The 24,851-nt window shown below is 41.9% G+C and overlaps 1 protein-coding gene across 2 annotated transcripts in view; it reads right to left on the bottom strand.

The window, feature by feature from the left end:
• The window catches only part of EPB41L4A (erythrocyte membrane protein band 4.1 like 4A), a 103,271-nt gene that overhangs the window by 16,874 nt on the left and 61,546 nt on the right, over positions 1–24,851 (bottom strand). For both annotated transcript variants that reach the window (XR_014013110.1, XM_081213701.1), the window contains exons 10-14: positions 22,477–22,568; positions 18,066–18,143; positions 11,326–11,447; positions 3,533–3,611; positions 1,391–1,474 (exon numbers count right to left, since the gene is read on the bottom strand). Coding sequence is in view for 1 of the 2 variants with exons in the window: in XM_081213701.1 (XP_081069827.1) it covers positions 1,391–1,474; positions 3,533–3,611; positions 11,326–11,447; positions 18,066–18,143; positions 22,477–22,568 (455 nt within the window). In the remaining variant the exon portion in view is untranslated. The remainder of the gene's footprint in view (positions 1–1,390; positions 1,475–3,532; positions 3,612–11,325; positions 11,448–18,065; positions 18,144–22,476; positions 22,569–24,851) is intronic.

The following is a 24,851-nucleotide window of genomic DNA, read 5'->3' as shown; positions in this document are numbered from 1 at the left end:
CTACAGACATAAATACTTGTTTACATCAATATGTACCCTGTATATGAAATGAATCGTGTCACATATTTTCACCAGGAAAATACAGTGGTGCCTCGCAAGACGAAAAGAATCCGTTCTGTGATTCCTTCGTCTAGCGGTTTTTTCGTCTTGCGAAGCAAGCCCATTGACGGATTAGCGGATTAGCACTATTAGCGGCTTTTAGCGGCTTATCGGATCAGCTGATAAGCGGCTTAGAGGCTTAGAAAAAAGGGGGGAAGGGGAAAAAACCCGCAGGAACTTGCAAGACATTGTCATCTTGCGAAGCAAGCCCATAGGAGATTCGTTTTGCGAAGCACCTCCAAAACGGAAAACTCTTTCGTCTAGCGAGTTTTCCGTCTTGCGAGGCATTCGTCTTGCGGGGCACCACTGTATCCGAAGCACTCCTATTTTAAAAAGAGCTAAACATGGTGGGAAGGAGCAAAGGGATAGGTCTGCACCGTCACCATCACCCATTGTGAACAGCATGTTCCTACACATATTTGTGTTCAACCCTTACGTAATATGGAAGCGCACATGGGTACACCTAAAGCATTTTTGCACCTGCACCCACAAAGCCTCCTTCTCTGCCCTCTCCATACAGCTACCCAGAGGTGGTGGAGGGAATGGAACAGAGATAAGGAAACACTACACCAGTGTGGTGTAGTGGTTAAGAGCGGTAGGCTCGTAATCTGGGGAACCGGGTTCGCTTCCCCGCTCCTCCACATGCAGCTGCTGGGTGACCTTGGGCCAGTCACACTTCTCTGAAGTCTCTCAGCCTCACTCACCTCACAGAGTGTTTGTTGTGGAGGAGGAAGGGAAAAGGAGATTGTTAGCCGCTTTGAACTCCTTAGGGTAGTGATAAAGCGGGATATCAAATTCAAACTCTTCTTTATCCTTCCCCACCAACAAACATACACCTATCCCTGGAAACTCCACATAGACACATGGGAATCCATTTTCCTATGCCAACCCCGCCCCTTCTCCCCCCCCCCTTCTCAACTCTCCATCTACAGGGATAGTAGTGTCAAAGGAAAAGGAAGAATTGCTGCTGGCAGCTGCCCTTAAGGTGGAGATTAAGGTGAATGTGGGCAAGCACACTCCAACCTCTCATTTATCAGTACTTAGCAGGCAATGCCTAGGACTAGGAATTGGTTTCATACCCACATACATTTCGGATGGAAGGACAGGTCACCTCTGCCATTGGCAGCAGAAGCTTCTCCTGCTTACCCAACGCTCTTGTTTTTGTCCTATTTTCAGCACAGCCCGAATGTGTTCGGATGTCAAAAGCGGTACACTCACAGGTTTTTAAAATGTATATACTTTGCTTAGCATAGATCATATCCTCTTTCCGAGGCATCATACTACTGCTTACCTCTGTGGGCAGTTTTCTTCCCATGGTGCACTGGTTTTGCTTCTTTGGGTTTCTGGGCTGCTTTCATTTCTTAATTTTTTGAAACTAATAAAGTATAGAAAAATAAATCCCTTAAGAGGATCAAATCATAGAAATGAAGGAATACAAAGGTGTGTTAAAACTTTCTAAAATTTCTTTCTACAGGTTTTGGTAAAAAGTGGGCATGCACATGAAAGCTTATACCCAGAACAAACTTAGTTGGTCTCTAAGGTGCTACTGGAAAATTTCTTTATATATTGGTTTCAAATTTGATTACCTAAAGGACCAACTTCCTCTGTATAATCCTGCCCCCAAACTGAGAAGTTTCAGAGAGTCTTTTGTGTGGCGGTCTCCCTTGCTCAGGGACTTCCTTCCCTGAGAGATCCATATGGGGGCCGGTAAACGCTTTCATTTTTAATCAGGATTTTGAGCCTACCTAGATATTTTGGCTGCTGCGAGCTATGTTGTTTGCTACACGTTGTCCACCTTGTTCATACAGTTTAAAATAAAAGAAAGGCAAATTATAATTCCCATCGTGTCCTGATGTCTGTTTTTATGAAGATTCTTTTCCTGAACATTGATATGCATAATGCTATGTCTAAGGAAACTGTGTTTCTGCGTGTGTGTATGTGTACACGTCCAATATGGCTTTAAAGCAGAGTGAACAAATCCAGGATGTTGAATTGTTTGCATTAGATTTCTAAGCTATTTGTCATTTGTAGCAGACACACATTTCACAGCAGTAATGCTAAATCGCAGCAGCTCTTTAGATACGAGGATTATCTCCTGCCGAACACTTAAGAAGGGGATGAACTGGTTCAGATTTTTCAGAGAAGGCTTAGGATGTGAATTTCATGTGTGATCTCTGCTCCTTAATTTATAGTGTATGCAGATAGATAATTGGTTCTTTTTTCGGCAGTGAACAAGAGGTTAAGCTTTGATCACTGGGCTTACAAATTTAACTTGGGAAGGATTTCTAATGTGTTCTGTGAGAGTGATTATCAGACCTGGAACCAGGTTAGACTCTCTTAACCAAATTAGCTGAAAATGATAGACAAGGGCTCCTGAAGTCAGAGTCTCAGCAGCAAAGCTTCAATACATTTTTTGCTTTTTTCACCCACCAAGGCAGGACCACTGAAGGAGCTGCAGTCTGAATCTCTGAGGCACCACCTAGGCAGCATTACAGGCCTCATTAGTTGATTCAGTACTTGGTCTGGTGGCCTAGGGAATCATCTGGCCCTACCATTAGGCAGATGGAGAAAGCTGCCCCAGGTAGCAGATTTTTTTAGTTATCATTCAGCAGCAATAAATTGTTATTTCAATTTACTACAATTATTATTATATGCTTAGAGGTGGGGAGCATAGTCCAAGCTTCCCGTCCAGAAGTAAGAAGGCCCAGACAGAATGACCTCTGGCTTTCCATCATTCCACACAGCAGCTGCTGTTTTGTAACCTGACAGACGGATAATGTCAGGGTGTGGCTTGGCCTCACAGGCCAAATTAGGGCCCCTGTTGGACCTAATCATGCCTGCAGGTTTCCTGCTGCTGAATTAGAGCTTCCATATAAGGAAAATGACCCTTCGCAACAGCAGCAATTGGTGATATCACCAAATACTACTGCTGTAAAGAGTCATTTGCATGCACAAGCTCTAATGGTGTTCAGCTGCTATTTAACCCATTGCTTTCGATCCATGACTATATATGCCGCAAAAGCTTATACTGTGATAAAATGTGTTAGTCTTTAAAGTGTCACAAGACTCTTTGTTGTTTTATGTGAAATTCCGCGGTTGTGTTTATAAAGTTAGGCATGGCTACTTAATTATAATGCACCATTAAAATGCAAGCTTTTTAAAATAAACTCTCATTCATTTTTGCATCAAAATGCAAACATGCAGTTTACAGAAGTAGACTCTAGACTAATTATTTGCTTATGAGCATTGAATAAGTCCTTCGCTAATGCGGGTCGGGGACATAGATTTTCCAAATCCAAGAAGGCTAATAGCCTGGAACCAACCTCTGGTTCTTTCTGCCTTTACAAACTTATCGGCATTTCAAATACCTTGCTTCAAACTTTCTGATTCACTTTATGTCAAAATAAAGTAATAATGATTATAATATCACTACCTTTTTATTGGTGAGGGTGCAATAATTTTTGTAGTTTCTTCATTTTCTCCAATTAAAGTGTGATTTGTACAATGTGATCCTGAAAGATAGAAAAAAAGGATTTTTTACTAAATGGTTTTAGTGGTTCTCTTGGACTTTGCAGCACACTATGCACCTAGACTTTTGTTGGAGTACATATTTAGTTTTTGAGATGATTGTGTCTGCAGGGAGGGTGGGAAAGCGAACTGAGAACTATGAGGGGAAAGTAGATATGAATGCATTATCATCAGTTTGCAAATAGCTCTGTAAAAACACAATTTGCAGAATTTGTCATATATTGGATCAGAAAGAGGTCCACTCAGTCTAAGCAGCAATCATAATAAACTGAATGTCTGTTTTATACAAAAGCATAGCTTTTCCAGTCGGACATAAGGTGCATTATTTTTATAATTAAAAAGTCCCATGACAGAAAACAGAAGTGGCAAATGGCAATCTTTTTGTCAGGCATAACGCTAAATGCAAACTAACAAATGCATGGATCAGAGTTTTTATACTCTAGTTTTTAATTCCTTCTTCATTTTATTTTTATAGTGCTAGACTGTTCCATCTTGGTGGAATTCAGAAGTAGTGCTGAAGTTCCAATTCTTGATCATAGTAGAAACATTACTGAGCAATGAGTAAGCTTTGGTTGCCTGTAAACATTAACCACTGTGGTCAAAGAACGACAATTTATTGACACTAACATAGACCTTCCCAACATTAATGCAAAGCATATTGGAAATCATGCTAGTTTTGTTAGTGGGATGTTAAGAAGGGATAATACCCCACTATAGAACATGTAACCTATATTTAGGATGTCCAAATCTTCAAATAAGCTTACAGGATCGAGTTGTTAGATGCATGTTTGAGCATTTCATTATACACCAACTAGATAAAATACTCTGTTAGAAAAGCCTACTGTCATATGGCCTAATAAAATAAGTATATACTAAACACACAAATATAAAAAATATCAGGGGTATTACACAGCAATATCTGAAAATCTAAAAGATGTAATCTTATAACTAGTTTAACATATGCTCATACAATTTTTTATGCAAATCACATAATCCAACGCTGTGCACATGAAGCCCTTAAAAATAATTAAAGCCCCACCAATCAGCTAGCTGGCAGGGGGCTGGTTGTGGCATAGCCTGAAGCCAGACCCCTGCTTCTCCCCCAAATGGCGTAGCAACAGATTAGTAACATTTTTGGTTTTTTTTTATAATAATATTTATTGCTTTTACAACAATTTAGACACATACAAAAAAAAAGAAAAAACAGTACATTATAATACAAAAACACTACATAAAAATTAACAAAACAAAACAAAAGCAATTTAAAAACACATCAAAAGAAAGAAAAAAAACAAAAAAAACTTCCAATATCTTATCTTTCTTTCACATATTTCCACGGCCTCCTCACACCTCCCTTTTTGTATTCCACTTCTATTAATTATTTCAGCAATTCCTTACCATCTTCCCCTGTTTTCTATCCTATAATTATCTTAACACCTTTTAACCTTATTTTCCTTTAATACTCTATTAATCTATTTATACTTAATTCCTTATAACATTTCTACTGAAGCCATATAACTTCATTCCAACATTCTTCTAATATTTTACAATATTTCTATAAATAGTCTTTAAACTTTTCCCAGTCTTCTTCCACTGACTCTTCTCCCTGGTCTCGAATCGTGCCAGTCTTTTCCGCCAATTCCGTCTAGTCCATCAACTTCATCTGCCATTATCCAACACTTCAGTGCTTTTAAAAAACAGCCATTCTCTCAGCCAGCAAAAAGCAGATGATTCACAACAAAGTTTAGGTGTCTGGCAGGGCAGGTCCACCTCCTTCTTTAGCATCCGTCAATATCTTAAATTTTACTTGAGGCTTCCTGCCCTGCCAAACAAATCCAGGAACATCCCTCTGCCACCTCCTGAAACAATCCCTCCCATCCAAAACTTGCACTGTTTGACACGAAAGCAACATCCCTGGCAACAAAGCAACCCTCATCCCCACCACAACAGCTCGGCCCAACCATAACAACTTCACATTTGACCATATTTCCCAATCCCCCTTCTCTTCAATCCAACGTCCTTCACAGTTACCCTTAAATAAATTCACATTTTTGGCGGTCCTACTGACCCCCAAAAACCTCTCTTTCTCAGCCGATGTTAATCCTGTCTCCTCCTGAAGCTCTGTCAAACTTTCCTTTCCCAGTTCTGGTGGGGTTCTAATCCTCAAATTCATCTGTTTTTCTTTAAGTTCCATCGTAACAAATGTCAGCTTATGTTGAATGGATGGGGCTCTCTCACACTCCAATTGTGTTGGTTTACATTCAGCAGCAAGGGTTTTCTCCCTGACTTCATCCGCAGTTTGCCGTATTAAAGTAGATTCCTGTGTCAATTTCTGGGTGGTTTCTGTGTTGGTGTTCACCTTTTGTCCCAGATTGTTTAAACTTTCTACAATTAAGTCGATTTTATTATTTGCAGCGTCCGCTTTCACATTCATCACTTCTGTTTTCTTGTGAAGCTGTTCCAGCGAGTCATTTATTTTCAATAATATGACCACTAAGGCCTCTTCTGTCAACATTTCATCTGTTCTTTCCTTTCCATTTGCCATAACACTTAAGAAATTCAAGGTCAATCCCAGAGTCACACAGCTTTTATCTTACAGCTGGAAATTCCCCTAGCCCAGCTCTTATAAAGTAACCAATTTCAGAAACTTCCACTAGGGGGAAACAGTTTCTATTTATAATAATCAACAATGTCACCTTTAAGCGCAACTCGTACAATCCAAAGTTAGTTTCAGTTTTCAGTTACTTTTTACTCCTTTTTAGAAGCAGCCGGAGACAGTAGAAACAATATATCTCTCTTATTTTGCTAACTGTCAAGGAACGTTCTAAGTGCTGTCAATGGACATTCCAAAACGTCAGTCCTACTAGCAGCCCATTTCCAGGGTCAGAGCGGCAGTATTTTAACTCTCTTTACTCTCTCCTGCAGGCATGCTCAGTCCACAACTCCCCCCCCCTCTTCTCCTGCCTCCAAGGGGGATTTTATACTCTTTGCCGATGGAAATTTAATCTTTTACAAATGGCTTTCCAAGACTTCAGCTTACAGACTCCTGACCTCAGTCTATTTACAAATAGGGAAGGCGGACTTCCTGTTTTGAACCTCCCCGTTTCGATACCAAATTAAATGTTTAGAATCCGATTCTCCCGTATCAGCTCTACTCACGGGTAATTACTTTGGAGTCAAATTGTCCACAGGAAAAAGTCAATGCTCTCCGGCAACAGCTATGCGGCTTCACTCCGTGGAAGAAGCAGACGATTCGAAGCACCGCGCCACTCACTCCACGTCGCTCCGGGTCCCCGAAACCGGGTTCCCCCACGAGTAGGGGAGGCGCAAAAGGTCCCGCTGAATCCCACGTTCACAGGCTTCTCCCGCCTATGATTTTTACGGGTCTCCACCTTCGCCGCGGTGGTACAGACCCAAATTCCCACGGGGCAAGTTCCTCCCGATCAGAGGAACTCCGCCATTACCGGAGGCACCAACCCGGAAGTCCAGATTAGTAACATTTTTGAAAGTGTTTCATACACAGAGCCCCAGCTGTTGAACAGGAGAGGTAGACTGCACATGCAGTGCGTATCTGAATACATGATTGCCTACGTAGATGCATATATTGAAATTTCTATGCCAATTATCATTTTAGCAGTACAATGAAAAACAACCCGCAGCAATCTAACCGTGGCAATAGCAGCAGTAAAGAAGATTGCAATAATCCAGTCCTGAGGTTACCAGAGCATGGAGCTCTGCAGCCAAGTTATCCCTGTCCAAACAGGGCCACAGTTGGCTTACCTGCTGAAGCTGGCAGAAGGCAGTGTTGGACGCCAAGGCCACCATGCCTCAAGTGACAGCAGTGGCTCCAGGAGGGCTCTCAAACTACGAACCTGCTCTTCTTAGGGAGCATGACCCCCATCTAGAGAAGGCTGCATACAACTCAGCCAGGAGCCTTAGAAATAAGAGGCTTGATTCACAGGCAACCAAACAGTTGTGGACTTTAATATATTTGGTTCTTGTTCTTGTTAGTCAACATGCTACTGCTCCTTTATGTAAAAAACCAAGCAGAATTCTGGGGGAAGAGAGGGAAGCTTAGACTTATGGGAGAGTTGAGTCCTCTTTTACGCCTATGTTAAACGGAAGGAAAAATTCTGTCAGGAAATTAATTTGTTCACATCTTCCTTGACTGGAGTGTAACACATCCACCTCCATTTGTGAGGTGTATGTTCACACATGTGGATTTTAACTGGTTGTTTTTTCGCACCATCATTTTGGTATGCGACCGTCAGGTCAGTCAACCATATCAGGCTTTTTCATGAGTGCTGCAATGGTACGCCTTTACAAACACAATATTCTAGTAATATTCTCATCAGAACATTGAAAATCCATATTTAGCACTTGGAGGTAATCCATAAAACTAGAATAATTGATAAATTTGCTCCATTTAAACAAAAGAAAAATTGAATTTCTCTAGAACTGTGATTATATTCTCTAAATCTAATGTAACAGATTAGTTTAGCCATTATTATATAATCCCCATGTACGTTCTTTAATTGTTGGACTTTAATCATTTGTATATTGCCAGTAATAAGCAGCAGGAAAAGATTTAAGAGGGCACTATTTACTTTCAACAATTAAAAAATAAGGAATCCGTTAGAGGACAAACTACACCTTTTGAAAAGGTCTCTTTTATACAGGTATTAAAGGTGCAGAAGTCTTGACTTCTTTTATACCTGCTCAGTCACCACCACTAGTCATAAAGGAAAACATTACAAATGTGTATATAGTCCATTAGAAAGCAGTTACCATTGCTTCTTTAATAATATGATTTGTAGTATTTCTCATTGAATATATTGAAACTTTACCTTGTCCCTGACACACATGATCTGCAAAGTGGATCAAAAGCAGGTAGCTTTCTTTAATAATTCAAATTATCAGTGAAATATTATATTTATTCTATTCATTATTCACTTAGTTAAAGTTGTGCTTGCGAAAATACCCACGGAAAAAGACAGGAAGTGCTGCTTGAACTGTAAGCAGAAGCGAAGCAAGAAACAGCATAGCTGATAGCTCAATAACGTCAATGTTACGCTGCCCTATATTATCCCAAAATAGCAAGCTGTTTCCAGAGGAAGTTGATCTCTTGTTTAAACCAGAAAATGTGTGATAATCTGTAAGGAAAGGAGTGTCTTCCTGATACAAATACACACCGCACATCGCTTCTAATTTCAGAGAAGCAGAACTACAGTCTCTCCCTAGGTTACATCCAAACCTGGAGGGTGGAATAATGTTACTGCTGGAAGCACTAACTTCTGCTAGACATCAAAGAAACCATAAATAATGTGGAATATTCCTGGACCATGCAGCTGCCCAGCTCTTCTGAACTCCTTGCTTTAATAAGGTGTTTTTTGAGAAATCCCATGAGCAGAACTTGTCAAGATTTCATATCCAGGTTCCCCCGCCCATTATTTTTAAAATTCACTGTGGTATTTCTCTACTCTTTATATAACTATTTAAATAAACATGTGTGGAAGTTATTAGCATTTAAACTAGATGCTTTATTTTCAGTGGGGTTTTCAAAAGCACTCAGTACCAGCTGAATTCTCCTCCCATCAACTGCAAAGCTAGAATCTCTTGCTTCAGTTAACTTAAGAGCCAAACTCCATATGAATGTTGGTCACATGTTTAATGAATGTGCTTAACTTAGCTGCTTCTGGTTTAGAGAAAAAGCAGCTGCAGGGGCCAGATTCAGATCAGGGACCTATATGGGGAGGTCAAGGGACACATGGAGCAGGAAGAAGAAGGTGAAGCCTCAGCCTTGGATTCAAGCATGGCTCCCTCCCCGCCGCAGCCCAACATGAACCACCAGCAAAAACAGCAGCAGAAGCCCAGGAAGCAGCAGTTGAGTGAGCCCAATAACATGGAGATGGAAGCTTCCCCATTTCCACACTTTCCAGATCCTCTGCCCACCCCCATATCTCATCCACCCCACTGGCTGATGCCCTCCAGTCATGCCTTCCATGGTCAGCAGCCTGGACGCAGAGACCAAGATCCAGCTCTGAGTGACCAGCTGTGAATTCATCCAGGCTGCTGAGATCCTGCTGAGGATCTCCCTCAGCATCTTTATTACGGCCTCTCCTTCCTGCCTGGTGGACTCAACGAGCCACCCTACTTGCTGCCCTCAGCAGCCAACATTTCCTCCACCAACATGTTGGCCAAGGTGTGGCTGAAGAAGCTGGAACAGCAGCTGGTGGATGGGACACTATGTGGGTCCTGAGTGTGGTGGAGGCACTGCTGGACCTCCTGGTTGGCCTCTTCAGATAATGCAAATGTATCACGCTGCTCTGGAGGAACAGAATAGAATTGTAAAAACACTCAAGACCTTTGGGTGTAGTTAATATGACTTTTATTTAAGACAAATTGGGAAATCAATGGAAGAGAACTTGAGTCCAACTTAGAAAAAATTTATTTTTCTTTATAAAAGAGGTAATTTTAAGATGATTAAGGAGAGAAATACCAATTTGCTGACACAATTCTGGGAATGGGGATGCATGAAGGGGGGTGGGGGGAAGTCAGGGAACAAAGTTAGGAAAGTAGGATTTTCTGAAATTATACATGTTTTTGTCTTTTGTATTTTTTGTGTGTATTTGTCTCTATAAAAGGTGAAAAACCATTAAAAATTTCTATTAAAAAAAAATCGTGCTCAGCTTAATTCTTTGTTAACGTCTTTAATATTTAATGCTATTTTGTTAATGTCTTTAATATTGTTTTGTTAATCTGAAAAGGATATTTAACCCAATCATTCCTAAAAAAACAAAATCTTTTTGCTTCGAATAATGGGGACCAAAAAAAGCTAACTGATTTATTTAGGTACGTGACAACAGCAGCTAGAATTTTATATGCACAGAAATGGAAAAAAAGAAGGATTAGCAAAAAAGGAAGAATGGCTTATGAAACTGATGGGACTATACTGAAATGGCGAAATTAACTGCCAAACTATGAGGACATAAAGATGAAATGTTTAAGGAGGGATGGAGACAATCTATCAAACTATCACCCAGTTAATGATAGTGAAGTTTAGATAATGAAAACATATGCATTGTAAAATAGCTAATAAAAAAGTAAAATAATAAAAAAATCAGGAAAGGAGGGGTGAGAAGTCAAGAATAAATTTTTATGGGGGGGACTTTGTATATGGCGATAAATTTTTTGGAATATTTTTGGAGATTTAATAAAAATGACGTGAAAAAATATTGTTTTGTTCATCATATAATATATAATCATAAATAATACAATTGTTGCTGTAATTCTTATGTTAAACTTATTTTCAGTTCCTGTTTCATGAATAGTGCTTTATAGATTGCAATTGTTCTACTGATGAGTTGTTAATTATTATAAAAAATTATTTTATATGATTTGTTCTATTATGTTGTTGCTTTTTTCGTTCGTAAGCCGCTTTGAGAGAGAATTGAATAAAAAGCGGCATATAAATACAGCAAATCTAATCTAATCAAAAGCTTTCTGCTGAAAATTGCCCCCAGTCTGTCTGTTATTTGCCCCTGAAGGTGCTGTTTACCGCAAACAGCAGCAAAAATAAGAGGAAAATTTGGAAGGAGTCTGAAACTAGTCAATCAATTGCAGCTTTGTAACGGACTCTAAAGTATTCCCTTCTGTTTAAATCTCAGTGTAACAGGAACTGTGTTCAGCAACGCTTACCAATCTGTGGTGTTTTGGATGCTCTTTTTGGATAAGTTTTACTACGACTTCTTTCAACTGTTTGGTCAGGTCGAGGAAGCTGGATAGAGATGTCTTTGTTCATTTGCAAAGCTGTTCTCCCACTAGAAAATGAAACAAAATGAGTCAAGTAGGTTTTCTGTACTTCAAACAATTAAAAGGAAAAATGTGGCCCATTGTCCTCACAATATAACAACTTCCTTCGCTCCCTCCCTTCCGCTGCCCTGCAAGTTTTCCAGTTTAATCTTGAGGTATAACTGAATTCCCTTCCATTTTCCAGTATGTGTGTGTGTTGAAGTGGCACAGCGAATCTGTATTTTGTACTTCCTCAACTTCCATCTTTGTTTGGGCCAGCTAAGCACTAAGTGAATCTCTAGCAAGCGCTCTTGCTTCCCTCAACAAGCTAAGTAACAAAACATCTCCCAGCAATAAGTCTTGAAAGTGAATAAAACAGATGCTTAAAGGAGGTAGTTTCACTACTCCTCCTAGTAGCTGGAAATGCCAAAGATTGCAAGGCATGTGCTCTGCTACTGAGCCTTGTTCACCTGTAAGGTGTTGGGGTGTGCAACTCAAACCAGGACCTGCCACAGGCAGTCTCCAGTGCCTTCACCCCTGCACCAACAGCATTCTAGTCCTTAGAGGAAAACCAGGCAGATTAGGCTTCATGGATCAAGAGCAGTAATAGTCAAATTTAGACTTCGTCATGAGGTCTCAGCGGGGGTTAAAACAATTTTAAAATACATTGAAGTCAGTAAAAGCGAATTACGGTCAATATAATAGAGTGGGTACTAAAATATTTTATGTATCAAGGCAGAGTAAAGATGTACCTGAAGGAGCATCTCCACCCCCCTTCATTCAGCCCAGACACTGGGGTCCAGCTCTGAGGGCCTTCTGGTGGTTCCCTCACTGTGAGAAGTGAAACTACAGGGAACCAGGTAGAGGGCCTTCTCGTAAGACTCAGGTGAGTCAGCAACAAGCTGATCACTGCGTAATTTAAAAAGGGGGGTGTTTGGAACTCTGTTAGAATATGGAACTTGCTAGCGCAAGTTAGGAAGGATGTGATTAAACAATATATCCTCTCCTGCCTCCCTAATCATCCCCACAAATTTCAATAGGGAAAAAATGTAAGGTTCTGTACTTAGGAAGGATGAACCAGCTGCACAAATACCAGAGTAGTTGAAGTCTCCCTTAGAATCATATCTCTCTTTTTTGAATGTTTGGTACAGTGGTGCCTCGCAAGATGAAATTAATTTGTTCCGCAAGTTTTTTCTTCTTGCGAGTTTTTCGTCTTGCGAAGCACGGTTTCCCATAGGAATGCATTGAAAATCAATTAATGCGTTCCTAGGGAAACCGCCTTCAGACCAGGTCCGGGGACAGTCTGTCCCCCGACCTCTTCTGAAGGCTGGGGGGGGGGGAACAAGGGCTTTTCTTCCCACTGCCAGCCTTCAGAAGGCTGTTCTGAAGGCTGGCGGTGGGAAGAAAAGCCCTTCTTCCCACCTCCCGCCCCGCAAGCTCCGGGGACAGGAGGGCTTTGCTGCCGACCGCCAGCATTTTAAAAGCCCCTGCTGTCCTGGGGCGATTTTAAAATGCTGGCAGGCGGGAGCGAAGCCTCCGCTGTCCCGGGGAGATTTTAAAATGCTGGGGGTCGGCAGCGAACGCTTCGCTCCCGACCCCCAGCATTTTAAGATTGCCCGGGACAGCAGAGAAGTCTCCGCTGCCCCGGGCGATCTTAAAATGCTGGCGGGCGAACGCTTCGCTCCCGACCCCCAGCATTTTAAAATCTCCCCGGGACAGCAGAGACTTCTCTGCTGTCCCGGGGAGATTTTAAAATGCTGGGGGTCGGCAGCGAACGCTTCGCTCCCGCCCGCCAGCATTTTAAGATCGCCCGGGGCAGCGGAGAAGTCTCCGCTGTCCCGGGAAGGCAGGCGGGGGGGGAGCAAAGACTTTTGCCCCCCGCCGGCCTTCAGAAGAGGTCCAGGACCTCTTCTGAAGGCCGGCTGTGGGCGAAAGTCTTTGCTCCCGACCGCCAGCAATTTAAAACAGGTCCCTGGAGATTTCCCTATGGGCTTTCGTCTTGCGAAGCAAGCCCATAGGGAAATTCGTCTTGCGAAGCGCCTCCAAAACAGAAAACCCTTTCGTCTTGCGGGTTTTCCGTCTTGCGAGGCATTCGTCTTGCGGGGTACCACTGTAATCTGCTCTAGGAAGGCATCATCCAATCCTTCAATCTGACTTGGAGGTCTATAGCAGACACCCACAGTAAGGTCACTGATGTTTTCCTTTCCTAATTTTGTTATCCACATACTCTCAATCTGCCTTCCATGCTCCAAGTCATGGAACTCTACACAAGTGTACATATCCTTTATATATAATGTTATTCCTCCTCCCTTCCTGTTTGGTCTATTCTTTTTGAGTCTTATCTCACCAGGTTTCAGTAATACCTATGAATGAAAACACCCTTGATGTTCTATTGTGTGTTTATTGGACTGATAAGTCCTGTCTCACTTGCTCAATGCACTACTTGATTACCAACCTTGGCAATCCTGAACTCCCAGCTGTGGCTGGTACTGGAGCTTGGCCAAAACTTGACAAAACACTGACACCCTCCCAAGAACAAAAGCTGCTGTTGAAATCTGCTCACTGGAAGTGAACAAGGGTGGAATCATACATCCTCTAAAACCATGGCCGCTACAAAAATCAAAGATCATATGGGTGAACCACTACTTAATCTGGTGCATTTGTGTGAACCAGCTTCTTGTGAACTGGCAGAGATTCTCACCACACCAGTGGAACCACTCTTGCTCAGCACTAAATCACCATTAAATCTTTCTTGTGCAACCATGTCTCTAGAATACTATGTTCTTAACTTGACCAAAATAGGTCAAAGCAGTTATTCTTGTAAATAGATGTGCAAACGTGAGAACAGCAGCAGATTAAGCTTTCCCCCTCAGAAATGACAAGTTGCAGAGACTAAAAGTGCCACTTCTAAATTAGCTGTATAATTAACTATTACGTTAAATATATACTGAAGTTAAAAAGTGTTCCTTCCTTCTTTGTAAGCTCATCACCCTATATGAATCTGCTTACAGTGGCAGCTGGCCCAAGAAAACCAATGGATGGCTTTTAAGAAACCTCAGGGATCTTAATTCAAGCCTCATGTTTACAGGGCTGGTTGCACAGCGTTACTGAGTATTGTTTTGTTTTGTATTTTCCCCAAAGGAAATTATATTAGAACCCCCACAAAATGCTTCATCTGCTGAGAAGAAAAGAATATAGCAAAGGAAGGTGCTATTTAATGTAGGCCTATAGAAGCTGTTCCCAATCCGTTGCCCTCCATATGTTTTGGACTACAATTTCCATCAGCCCCAGTCAGTTGTCATCTTCTAAAGTATCAGGGGGTATCAGGAAGGGGAAGGCTGCCTTATAACACAGTCTACATCTTTAAAAAAAATTTTAGGATGCTGCCATTGAATCCTTAAAACTAATTTAATAAAATATTTATCTGTACCAAAATGTGCGTTCAGCATTTGCCCAAATTGATCAGATAAGTGGCTGCTTCAGGGAGAGAAAGAACATGAGAGAAAAGTGTAAGTATCAAATGTAACAAGAATTCCAGTAAATAGGAAAACACACTATCTTCCATTTGCTACCAGAACTGCTTATTCACCATATAGACCAGAGATGGCTAACCATTTTGGCCTTGAGTACTGCCCACATGCACATACAAACAGAGTGTCAGGGACTGGACTGAGGAGGAATGGTGAAGACCACCTCCCCCCACCCCCACTCCTCAACCTTCCAGAGAAGAGGAAGACAGTATGGATTAACAATAGCTGTGTGCAGAAGGTCACGGCTCTGAGACAGAAGAGGGGCAAAGCTGGGAGATAATGGGAGAAGAGGAGGGGGGAGAAGCAGAGCCGGAGCAGCTGGCTGACACATTATCACTAGAAAGCATTCCTGACCCCCCTTCTCCCAGAACCTGGTGAGCAGTGAAAGCAGGAGAGCAGAGAGTGGAGAGGCAAATGGCCTGGTGCTGTTGACAACTGAGAAGAGAATGGGGTGGCGCTTACTCGGAGCAACACCATTACTCCTAGAGGAAGCATTTCTAAGCCCCTCTCTGTGAATATTGAATAAAAGATTTGGTAAGAGCTTATTGTCTATCTATTATTGGCAGCCTACTGTGGGGTGGAGGATCGGATTCCATGAAGCCTGACACAAAGAGACACAGACTGTTTTCTCAAGCAATATTAGGAGCTGATTCAAAAAATTAAGTGATACCAAATGTCTCCTTTATTGCTATACACAAGCTAGGCCAAATCCAGCAGCAGCATGGTATCTTATCCAATGCTCTTTTTAAAAAAATAAAAAATAAAAAATGGTGCTGGTACTCACCATGAAGTTGGCACAGCAAACACCACATTTAGCATTTGGGTGGGAATATGTGCCGGTACTACGTACGCTTGAGTACCCCCATAAAAAATAGCACTGAATCCACAAATAATGGAAAACGGGGAGCCTGCTCACTGTTCTTTTTTAAAAAACTAAAAACAACAACAACAAATCCTAACACAATAAAATCATGTATAATAGAGCACTGGAGCGGGGGAAATTCCCAACAGCTTCCTCAATTAAAATATAATTATAATATTAAAACAGAAAACATTACTGCAATGGCAGGACAATGTTGCAAGACACAGAGATCCACCAAATCCAAACTCTTTCATGCCAGAGAATTCCAGTGTTAGTATAAAAAAAATTGGGAACAGGTTAGTCTAAAATGTCAAGATTTAAATATCAAGCAAAACGTTCTGCAAATGGCATTAAGAAAACGTTTTAAAACAAGGAGCCATTTCGCAGCTAATGTGGTCTTGTTTTTCCTGTCGCAGAATAAGATCTGATAACATTATTTCAGCTTCAACAAAAGCAAAATTCATGGACTTGCCAAGCTTTGTTCTTGAACAACAATTAATGGTGCAAAATACAGCACTTTCCCAGCAATAATTCCCAGTTGCCAAAACATCTGCAGTTGAATGATTGAAAAACATCCAGGTGGATTTGTTTAATGAGTGAAGAGCAATTATACTGTATGTAAAGAAACAGTAATTACTGACGGACTCGTATGAATAGGCTCTGCAGGGACAGGTTCTGTTTTACCAACAAAATGCCAGAAGGCAGCCAAAGAAGAAAACTTTAAAAATTTCTCCCTAAGCATCCCAACATTTGCTTTGACACGTGTGCATTTAGTGGGTTTACAATGTGTACATTCAGTTGTGTAAGCAGGGAGCTTATCAGAAACTTAGCTTTATATACCTTATTTTTTTAAATGCCAATTTGCTTGTTAGCCAGAAAATATGAACTGCTAATCCCCAGGTCATTTAAAGCCTTGGTTACAAGTGGTGGACTTCATCATTTATGAAGGCTTACTGTACATGCATGTATGTATGTATGTATGTATGGGACGCGGGTGGCACTGTGGGTTAAACCACAGAGCCTAGGACTTGCCAATCAGAAGGTCGGCGGTTCGAATCCCCGCAACGGGGTGAGCTCCCGTTGCTCGGTCCCTGCTCCTGCCAACTTGCACATCATGTGCAAGTAGATAAATAGGTACTGCTCCGGCGGGAAGGTAAACGGCGTTTCTGCGCACTGCTCTGGTTCGCCAGAAGAGGCATAGTCATGCTGGCCACATGACCCGGAAGCTGTCTGCAGACAAACGCCGGCTCCCTCAGCCAATAAAGCGAGATGAGCGCCGCAACTCCAGAGTCGGTCACGACTGGACCTAATGGTCAGGGGTCCCTTTACCTTTTTACTGTACATGCAAGCTGCTAGGCAGTTTCAATTTGACCCATTCACTGATGCAGAGCCAATGCTTTGGGGGGAAACCCGCTGATTTTGATTGGCCATAGACAAGTTATGCGGGGGACTTGGGAAGACAAAAGGTATGCAAATGATAAACCAGATAATCATGAAACAATCTACATTTAAAATATTGCAGCCTTGCAAGACAAATATTAGGTAAAGGTAAAGGTAAAGGGACCCCTGATCATTAGGTCCAGTCGTGGCTGACTCTGGGGTTGTGGCGCTCATCTCGCTTTATTGGCCGAGGGAGCCGGCATACAGCTTCCGGTTCATGTGGCCAGCATGACTAAGCCGCTTCTGGCGAACCAGAGCAGCACACAGAAACGCCATTTAAGTTCCTGCCAGAGTGGTACCTATTTATCAACTTGCACTTTGACGTGCTTTTGAACTGCCAGGTTGGCAGGAGCAGGGACCGAGCAACGGGAGCTCACCCCGTCGTGGGGATTCAAACCGCCGACCTTCTGATCGGCAAGTCCTAGGCTCTGTGGTTTAACCCACAGCGCCACCAGCATCCCTACGCCAAACAGGGCATACGCCCCCATACCATGGTCAGTGATGATGAGAGCTGTAGTCAAGGAACATCTACAGGGACACAGATTCCCCAACAGATTCTGCACAACCGATCAAAGCATATTCTATTTTTCATGGAACCACACGCTGCATCTATTATAATAAGAGGTGGAGGTAGATGAGCTCAGGGAGCCCATTTTTAAGCTGTGCCTATAATATAACAGCTACTCCAGAAAGAAGTAAGGAACAAAAATACACAGCGAAGGATACCTAAAATAATAATAAGATCATAAACATAAACATGTAAAAAAGAGTGCTTAGTATGAAGGTTTGGCACCATAATAACAAAGTTTCCTTACCTATACCGGTGCTTATAGCCAAGAGGCCCAAGTTTGCCAAGTTTTCTTGATAGAGAATTGGATTCGTTTTCTGGCATTCTGTATCAGTTTTAAAAATAAGTTAATTAAATATGGTACAAAGCTATGCAAGAGAACATAGACTGTCTGCAGGCTTCTCTAAGTGACAACCCTATTACAGGCAATTTTATAAGACTGAAGATCTGCAGCTAGAGGGAAACCCACTATATTTGTTCTTTTCCTATTTAAACAAATACTCCAATTTTTTCATTGTCGTCCTTTTTAAAGCTAGAGAAGCATGACCAGGAAGATGTAGTTATGCTTACATTCTGTTGATCAGTACCAACCTAAGTCATAAATGATTTCAAGAGAGCACAAGCACAAACAACTTTCTAAGATGCACATTACTTCAAAGTGTATCCTCTGGAATTTAAAGCTTTTTGCTCTGTTGGACGGTAAGCTGTATCTCAACAGAACATAAATACTGAAAGAGGGCATTGAGATCCCACAGCTGAAAAGTTGTATATTAAGGCTTCTATAAATATGGGGCACAATTCTGTCAAAGTTAAAAACGTCAGTGTTAATAACTTTACAGTGCTGCAGTCCTGCACACAGTTATCCCTAGGCAAGTCCCATTGATATCAACAAGACTCAAGTACAGGTAATTTATGTGCTGGATTGCTTCAGATTCTGCCTACCACACTGATCTCAAGAGCATTTGCACGAAGACTGAGACTTTACTGATTCTATGAAACTAAGAAAAACCTTTCCTATATCTGTCTCATGAAAGTTCTGAGAAGTTTCACAAAATTCTATCTCTTGAAATTATGTAATATGCATAATAGAATATTTCACCCACTAGGTGGGGCCACACCATTTTTCAATGCTATAGGTACTATTTGCTTGTAGGGCTTTATAACAGAGATTAAAAACTAGCTGTTCAGAGGAGCAAGCTGGGAGCTGCTCTCTCTCTAGTTTTAGTGAAACAAGTAAGATCTGCACAGTAACAACATGTATAGGTGCACAATGGAGCTTCTTTAGTTTCAGATGGCACTTAATGAGTGTGAGCGAGGGTGGGAAACCTTTTTCAGCCTGAAGGTCCTATTCCCTTGCCCCTAGGGGGCTGCATATCACTGGTGAGAGGAGTTGGAGGCAAATCACAGAATTGGAGAGTTTGAAGTGACCCCAAGGTTCCCAAATCCAACCTCTTGCAATGCAGGAATCGCAACTAAAGCATCCATGACAGATGGCCATCCAACCTCTGCTTAAAAACCTCCAAGGAATGAGAGTCCACCACCTTCCAAGGGAGACCGTTCCACTGTCCATCATTGTGGGCAGAGCAATGGATGTGTTTCTTACAAAAACCAGTAGTATACACAGACATCTTTCTCCATCCAGACAAGCAAGAGGGATCATCACAGTTCAAAGAGATATTCCAGCTACGTGGAATCACAAGGAGGGACATGAAAGAGGACTATTGAGGGTTGCACCTTGGGGAGGGGGCATTGTCTAGGGAGACACCTGATCGCTGGATAGAGAGGTTGGGGGAGCCTGCATTTATTATTAGTGCTATTTCTTATTATTTCAATTTATATCCTGCCCTTTATACAGAGATCCCAGGGTGGTGTGCAACAATAAAAACACATTACAGAACTTCAATGATAAAATAAAAAAATTCCTTCCAGTAGCACCTTAAAGACCAACTAAGTTAGTTCTTGGTATGAGCTTTCGTGTGCATGCACACTTCTTCAGATACACATTCCTTCCAGTAGCACCTTAAAGACCAACTAAGTTAGTTCTTGGTATGAGCTTTCGTGTGCATGCACACTTCTTCAGATACACTTCTTCAGAAACACATAATAAAAAGCATACTGGCAGACAGTCTAATAATAAAAGAGACACGGGTCATGGATTATTTAATAGCCATAGGCCTGAGTAAAAAGGAATTTTTTTGCCTGGCGTTTAAGACAGGTAATGATGGTGCCAGGTGAGCTGCTCTGGGGAGAGCATTCCACAGTTGGGGAGCCACCCAGAAAAGGTCCATTCGACACTAGTCTTGAGGTTCCCTGAACCGCACCTGGAACCTCAAGATAGGTGTCATTCAGAATGAAAGATGCCACACAAAATGAAGGGAGATGTTATAATGAAGGAAGAAAAGTATGTCGGCTTGGTATGTAAAGGTAAAGGTAAAGGGACCCCTGACCATTAGGTCCAGTCGTGACCGACTCTGGGGTTGCTGCGCTCATCTTGCTTTATTGGCCGAGGGAGCCGGTGTACAGCTTCTGGCTCATGTGGCCAGCATGACTAAACCGTTTCTGGCAAACCAGAGCAGTGCACGGAAACGCTGTTTACCTTCCCACCAGAGCGGTACCTATTTATCTACTTGCACTTTGACGTGCTTTCGAACTGCTAGGTTGGCAGGAGCAGGGACCGAGCAATGGGAGCTCACCCCGTCGCAGGGATTCGAACCGCCAACCTTCTGATCGGCAAGTCCTATGCTCTGTGGTTTAAATCACAGTGCCACCCGCGTGTAGACACCCACCCCAACTCTTACACGGGAAGACACCCGAAGACACCAAAACCTACATATATATATATATATATATATATATATATATATATACATATATACATACACACACATTTTAAAAACTGGTTGAAGATGTAATGGCCTTAATGATTATCAGAGCTATAAAAAAAATGAAAGGAAAGAAAAATAATATTTTAAGGAAAACTGCTCCTCTTTTTTGCATTAAAAGTTCTTGCAAACCTCAGTCAAAGCATACAAAGCTGCTAAGTGAAATTTGGGGTCAACTTTGCATGCTATGAGCAATACCAAAAGAGGTTAGCAGGACACAGCAACCTAGTAGCCACTTAAGACGAGGAAATGAGCCAGAATGGCAGTTAGTGATACAATTTTTTAAAAAATTCACTCATCCTCTGAGCACACCAAGTCAACAAAATAAGTTGCACTGTAATTTTCTTCCAGCAAATACTGAAGATGCATAGTTTAGTCATCCTGGATAAGGGAGCATGTGATACACACACACACAATGTGTGTGTGTGTGTGTGTGTGTGTGTGTGTCTAAAGTGTGTGTGTCTAAAGTTAGAAAGAAATGAGAGAAAATTTAAAAGGCCCAAACTAGTTTGAGACAATCACATTTTAATTGTTTTTAAGTTTTCCCTTCCAGTATAAGTATGTTGGTTGAACTTCAGTGAGCCCTTTCCACTTGGTTGTTTAGACAGACAGCTTTTCTTCCATGAATGGAACTCTACCTCCTTTACCTCTCCTTCACATCCTGACAATCTGTTCCTGAGGGGTTGATGAACTCCTGGGAATGGTGTGGGCTGCAGATGAAAGGAGAGTTGGTGGAAACTGCTCCCTTTCTTGCACAAATTGGATCCAAGCCAAAGATATTTAAAAAGATACTTTGTGTGCAAAAATATTCAACTTTTTTTGTGTGTAAAATAGGTCAACCTATGTCAAGTTTTGGCAATTCTAGGATTCAGAAGAATTTTGCTCTAATATTCTGCTAACAAATGATCAGATAACAAAACTGTCAAGGCACTATATAATCTCTGTGAAAGCTGGGACATCATTGTGCCATCCATGTGTTGTTGGACTATAAATTCTATCATCCCAGATCATCAATTATGCTGGCTGGGGCTTGTGGTCCAATCTCTGGAAGGCACCACATTGACTAATCTTGCTATAGATCAGTGTTTACCAAACTTGGGTCTCCAGCTGTTTTTAGGACTATAATTCCCATCACCCCATACCACTTGGTCCTGCTAGCTAGGGATGATGGGATTTGGAGTCCAACAGCAGCTAGAGACCCAGGTTTGGGAAACACTGCTGTAGATGGAAGAGGATGACTTATTTAGACAGGATAAATGACAGGAAATTAGTAAAAACATAGCTCAAAATGATTTACTGTTCTCCTTTCATTATTCTCATTTAAAACATTGATGTTCCTTCAGGGAAAAAAAAGATTTGGATCCAAAATGTGCTCTTTTTCGCATGCAGAAGGTATATTCTGCTTATTCAAAGGCTGTTCAAGTGAAACTGAATCCAGATATATTCTTCCACTTCTTGTAAGAACTGTGCAAGAATTGCTATAGCATTGTGTGAACTCTTGCAAATGCATTTATGGAACAGAGGCAATGGCTATTTATCTCCCATTCCCTGGGGTTTTTTTTGGATCAAATCCAGTTTGAGGAAACCAGCTAGGGCCTCTTATCTTTTATAATACAACCAGGTCAGTTAAAGAGATCTGAATATACTTGCCTTTTAACTGCAGATAAGCGCTAGCCTGAAGCTCTAAAGTGCACCGCCCTGAACCACCCCTGCCAAGATGTGTCTGTCTTCTGTCATCGTTTAATAATAGATTCTTTACAGCTGTAGCTTACCTACCTGAAGAATGTGTGCTGCTCTACGCAGCATTTCCATAAATGCTTGCATGCAGTTTTGCTCTGCGCCTCGAAGAAGAAGGAAGTTTCATTACACTGAAATAATAAAAAGGAAGCGTTGTAAAGGATTCTTCTGATATAAAGGAATCTTATTTGATAATCTAGGCACATGAACACAGACTCTTTTTTCATTTTTAACCATGTGGAATCAGGAGAATTACCCTGATGTAATTCTACCGCCTTGATGCGAAAAATGTTCTCTTAGCCACGATCTTTAAAAATGTGAATAATTTAAACCATCTTACCAAATCAACACAAATTTCAAGGATCACTTCCATGTTTTATATTTCCCAACACTAAGTTCACACCCACGCAACACATTTTAAGCACTCACACCAATTTAATGGCTTACCTCAAAGAATTCTGGACACTATGGTTTGTAAAGGGTACTGAGTGTTAAGAGACTCTATTCTCCTCACTCGGCTAGAATTCCAAAGATCCCCTGGGAAGATGGATTGACTGCTAAGCCATTTTGGGAATTGCGGATCTGTAGGGGGAATAGGGGGGACGCGGGTGGCGCTGTGAGTTACACCACAGAGCCTAGGACTTGCCGATCAGAAAGTCAGCGGTTTGAATCCCAGTGACGGGGTGAGCTCCCGTTGCTCGGTCCCTGCTCCTGCCAACCTAGCAGTTCGAAAGCATGTCAGAGTGCAAGTAGATAAATAGGTACCGCTCCGACGGGAAGGTAAACGCCGTTTCCATGTGCTGCTCTGGTTCGTCAGAAGCGGCTTAGTCATGCTGGCCACATGTCCCGGAAGCTGTACGCCGGCTCCCTCGGCCAATAAAGCGAGGTGAGCACCGCAACCCCAGAGTCAGTCACGACTGAACCTAATGGTCAGGGGTCCCTTTACCTTTACCTTTAGGGGGAATAGGGATCTCCTAACAACTTCCATCACCCTTTACACATTACAGCTTCCCAGCATCCTTTAGTGGTATAATAATAAAGTGGTATAATAGTGCTTTAAATGTATGGTACGGATGTGATCAAAGATTAAAGGTAAAGGTGATGGTAGAGGACGTCTGGACAGTTAAGTCCAGTTGAATTTGACTATGGGGTGCAGTGCTCATCTCCACTTTCAGGCCGAGGGAGCCGGCGCTTGTCCGCAGACAGCTTTTCTGGGTCATGTGACCAGCAACGGGACACGAGTGCCAGAGCACACAGAAACGCCATTTACCTTCCCCCACAGCAGTACCTATTTATCTACTCATGATGGTATGCTTTCAAACTGCTAGGTTAGCAGGAGCTGGGACAAAGCAACAGCAGCTCATCCTGTTCCACGGATTTGAACTGCCAACCTTACGATCAGCAAGCCCAAGGGGCTCAGTGGTTTTAGACCACAACGCCACCCGTGTGATTTAAGATGAATCATGTTGAGGAGGGACACCATTGTGAATTAGCAGTACAAGTGGGTTTGAAGGTCATCCTATGAGTGTGTACACACCAATGATTCTTCAACATCAACTTTGTTGGACTGGTCATGTCGTTCGGATCCCTGATTATTGTCTTCTATAGCAACTACTCTATTCCAAACTTAAAAATGGATAGTGTAATGCTGGTAGTCAACAAAAGAGGTTTAAAGACTCTCTCAAGGCAAATCTTTAAAAATGTAGTATAAACACCAACAACTGGGAAACACTGGACTGAGAGCACTCTAATTAGATAATAGCCTTTACCAAAGACATCATGGACTTTGAAGATGCTCGAACTCAGGACGAAAGGGAGAAATGTGCTAAGAGGAAGGCATGTTTGGCAAACCCTCACCGTGATCAGCTCCTGCCTGGAAACCTATGTCTCCACTGTGGAAGGACATGTGTATCCAGAATTGGCCTCCACAGTCACTTACAGACTGCCTATAAGACCGTGTTCATGGAAGACAATCTTACTTGGCCACAAGTGATTGCCAAAGAAGAAGAAAGAAGCCAAGTGGGTTGTCTTTGGTCCATGCAGTGGAAGGCATCAAACATACATCATAGTTTCATGGCAAACAGATACTTATTTCTAACATAGAAATTGACCTCCATGATATAAAAAGTAAATGTGAAGTATATTCTGTAGGAAAAACACTCGGGCCTCATTTGAATAGTAGAGTGCTTGGTATCTGGTGGGCGGGGCTTGTGTGTTTTGCTCCAGAATCAGCCCTTCCCTTCAGTGCATGTGTTCCATTATGTTCAGTTAAGAATGTCAGTAAAGAGGGACCAACTGCCTCTTGTTGTTTTCTTGCCTCATGTTGTTGTTTTAGTTTCTCTCAGACATGTTGTTATTTTGTTACAGTTTTCTCTCAGTTTATTATTAAAGCTTGTTTACATTTACGTGAGCCT

The sequence above is a fragment of the Podarcis bocagei genome, assembly GCF_964188305.1.
Source record: "Podarcis bocagei genome assembly, chromosome: 11".
Lineage (NCBI taxonomy): Eukaryota > Metazoa > Chordata > Lepidosauria > Squamata > Lacertidae > Podarcis > Podarcis bocagei.
This window is presented reverse-complemented; position numbering and strand designations above follow the sequence as displayed.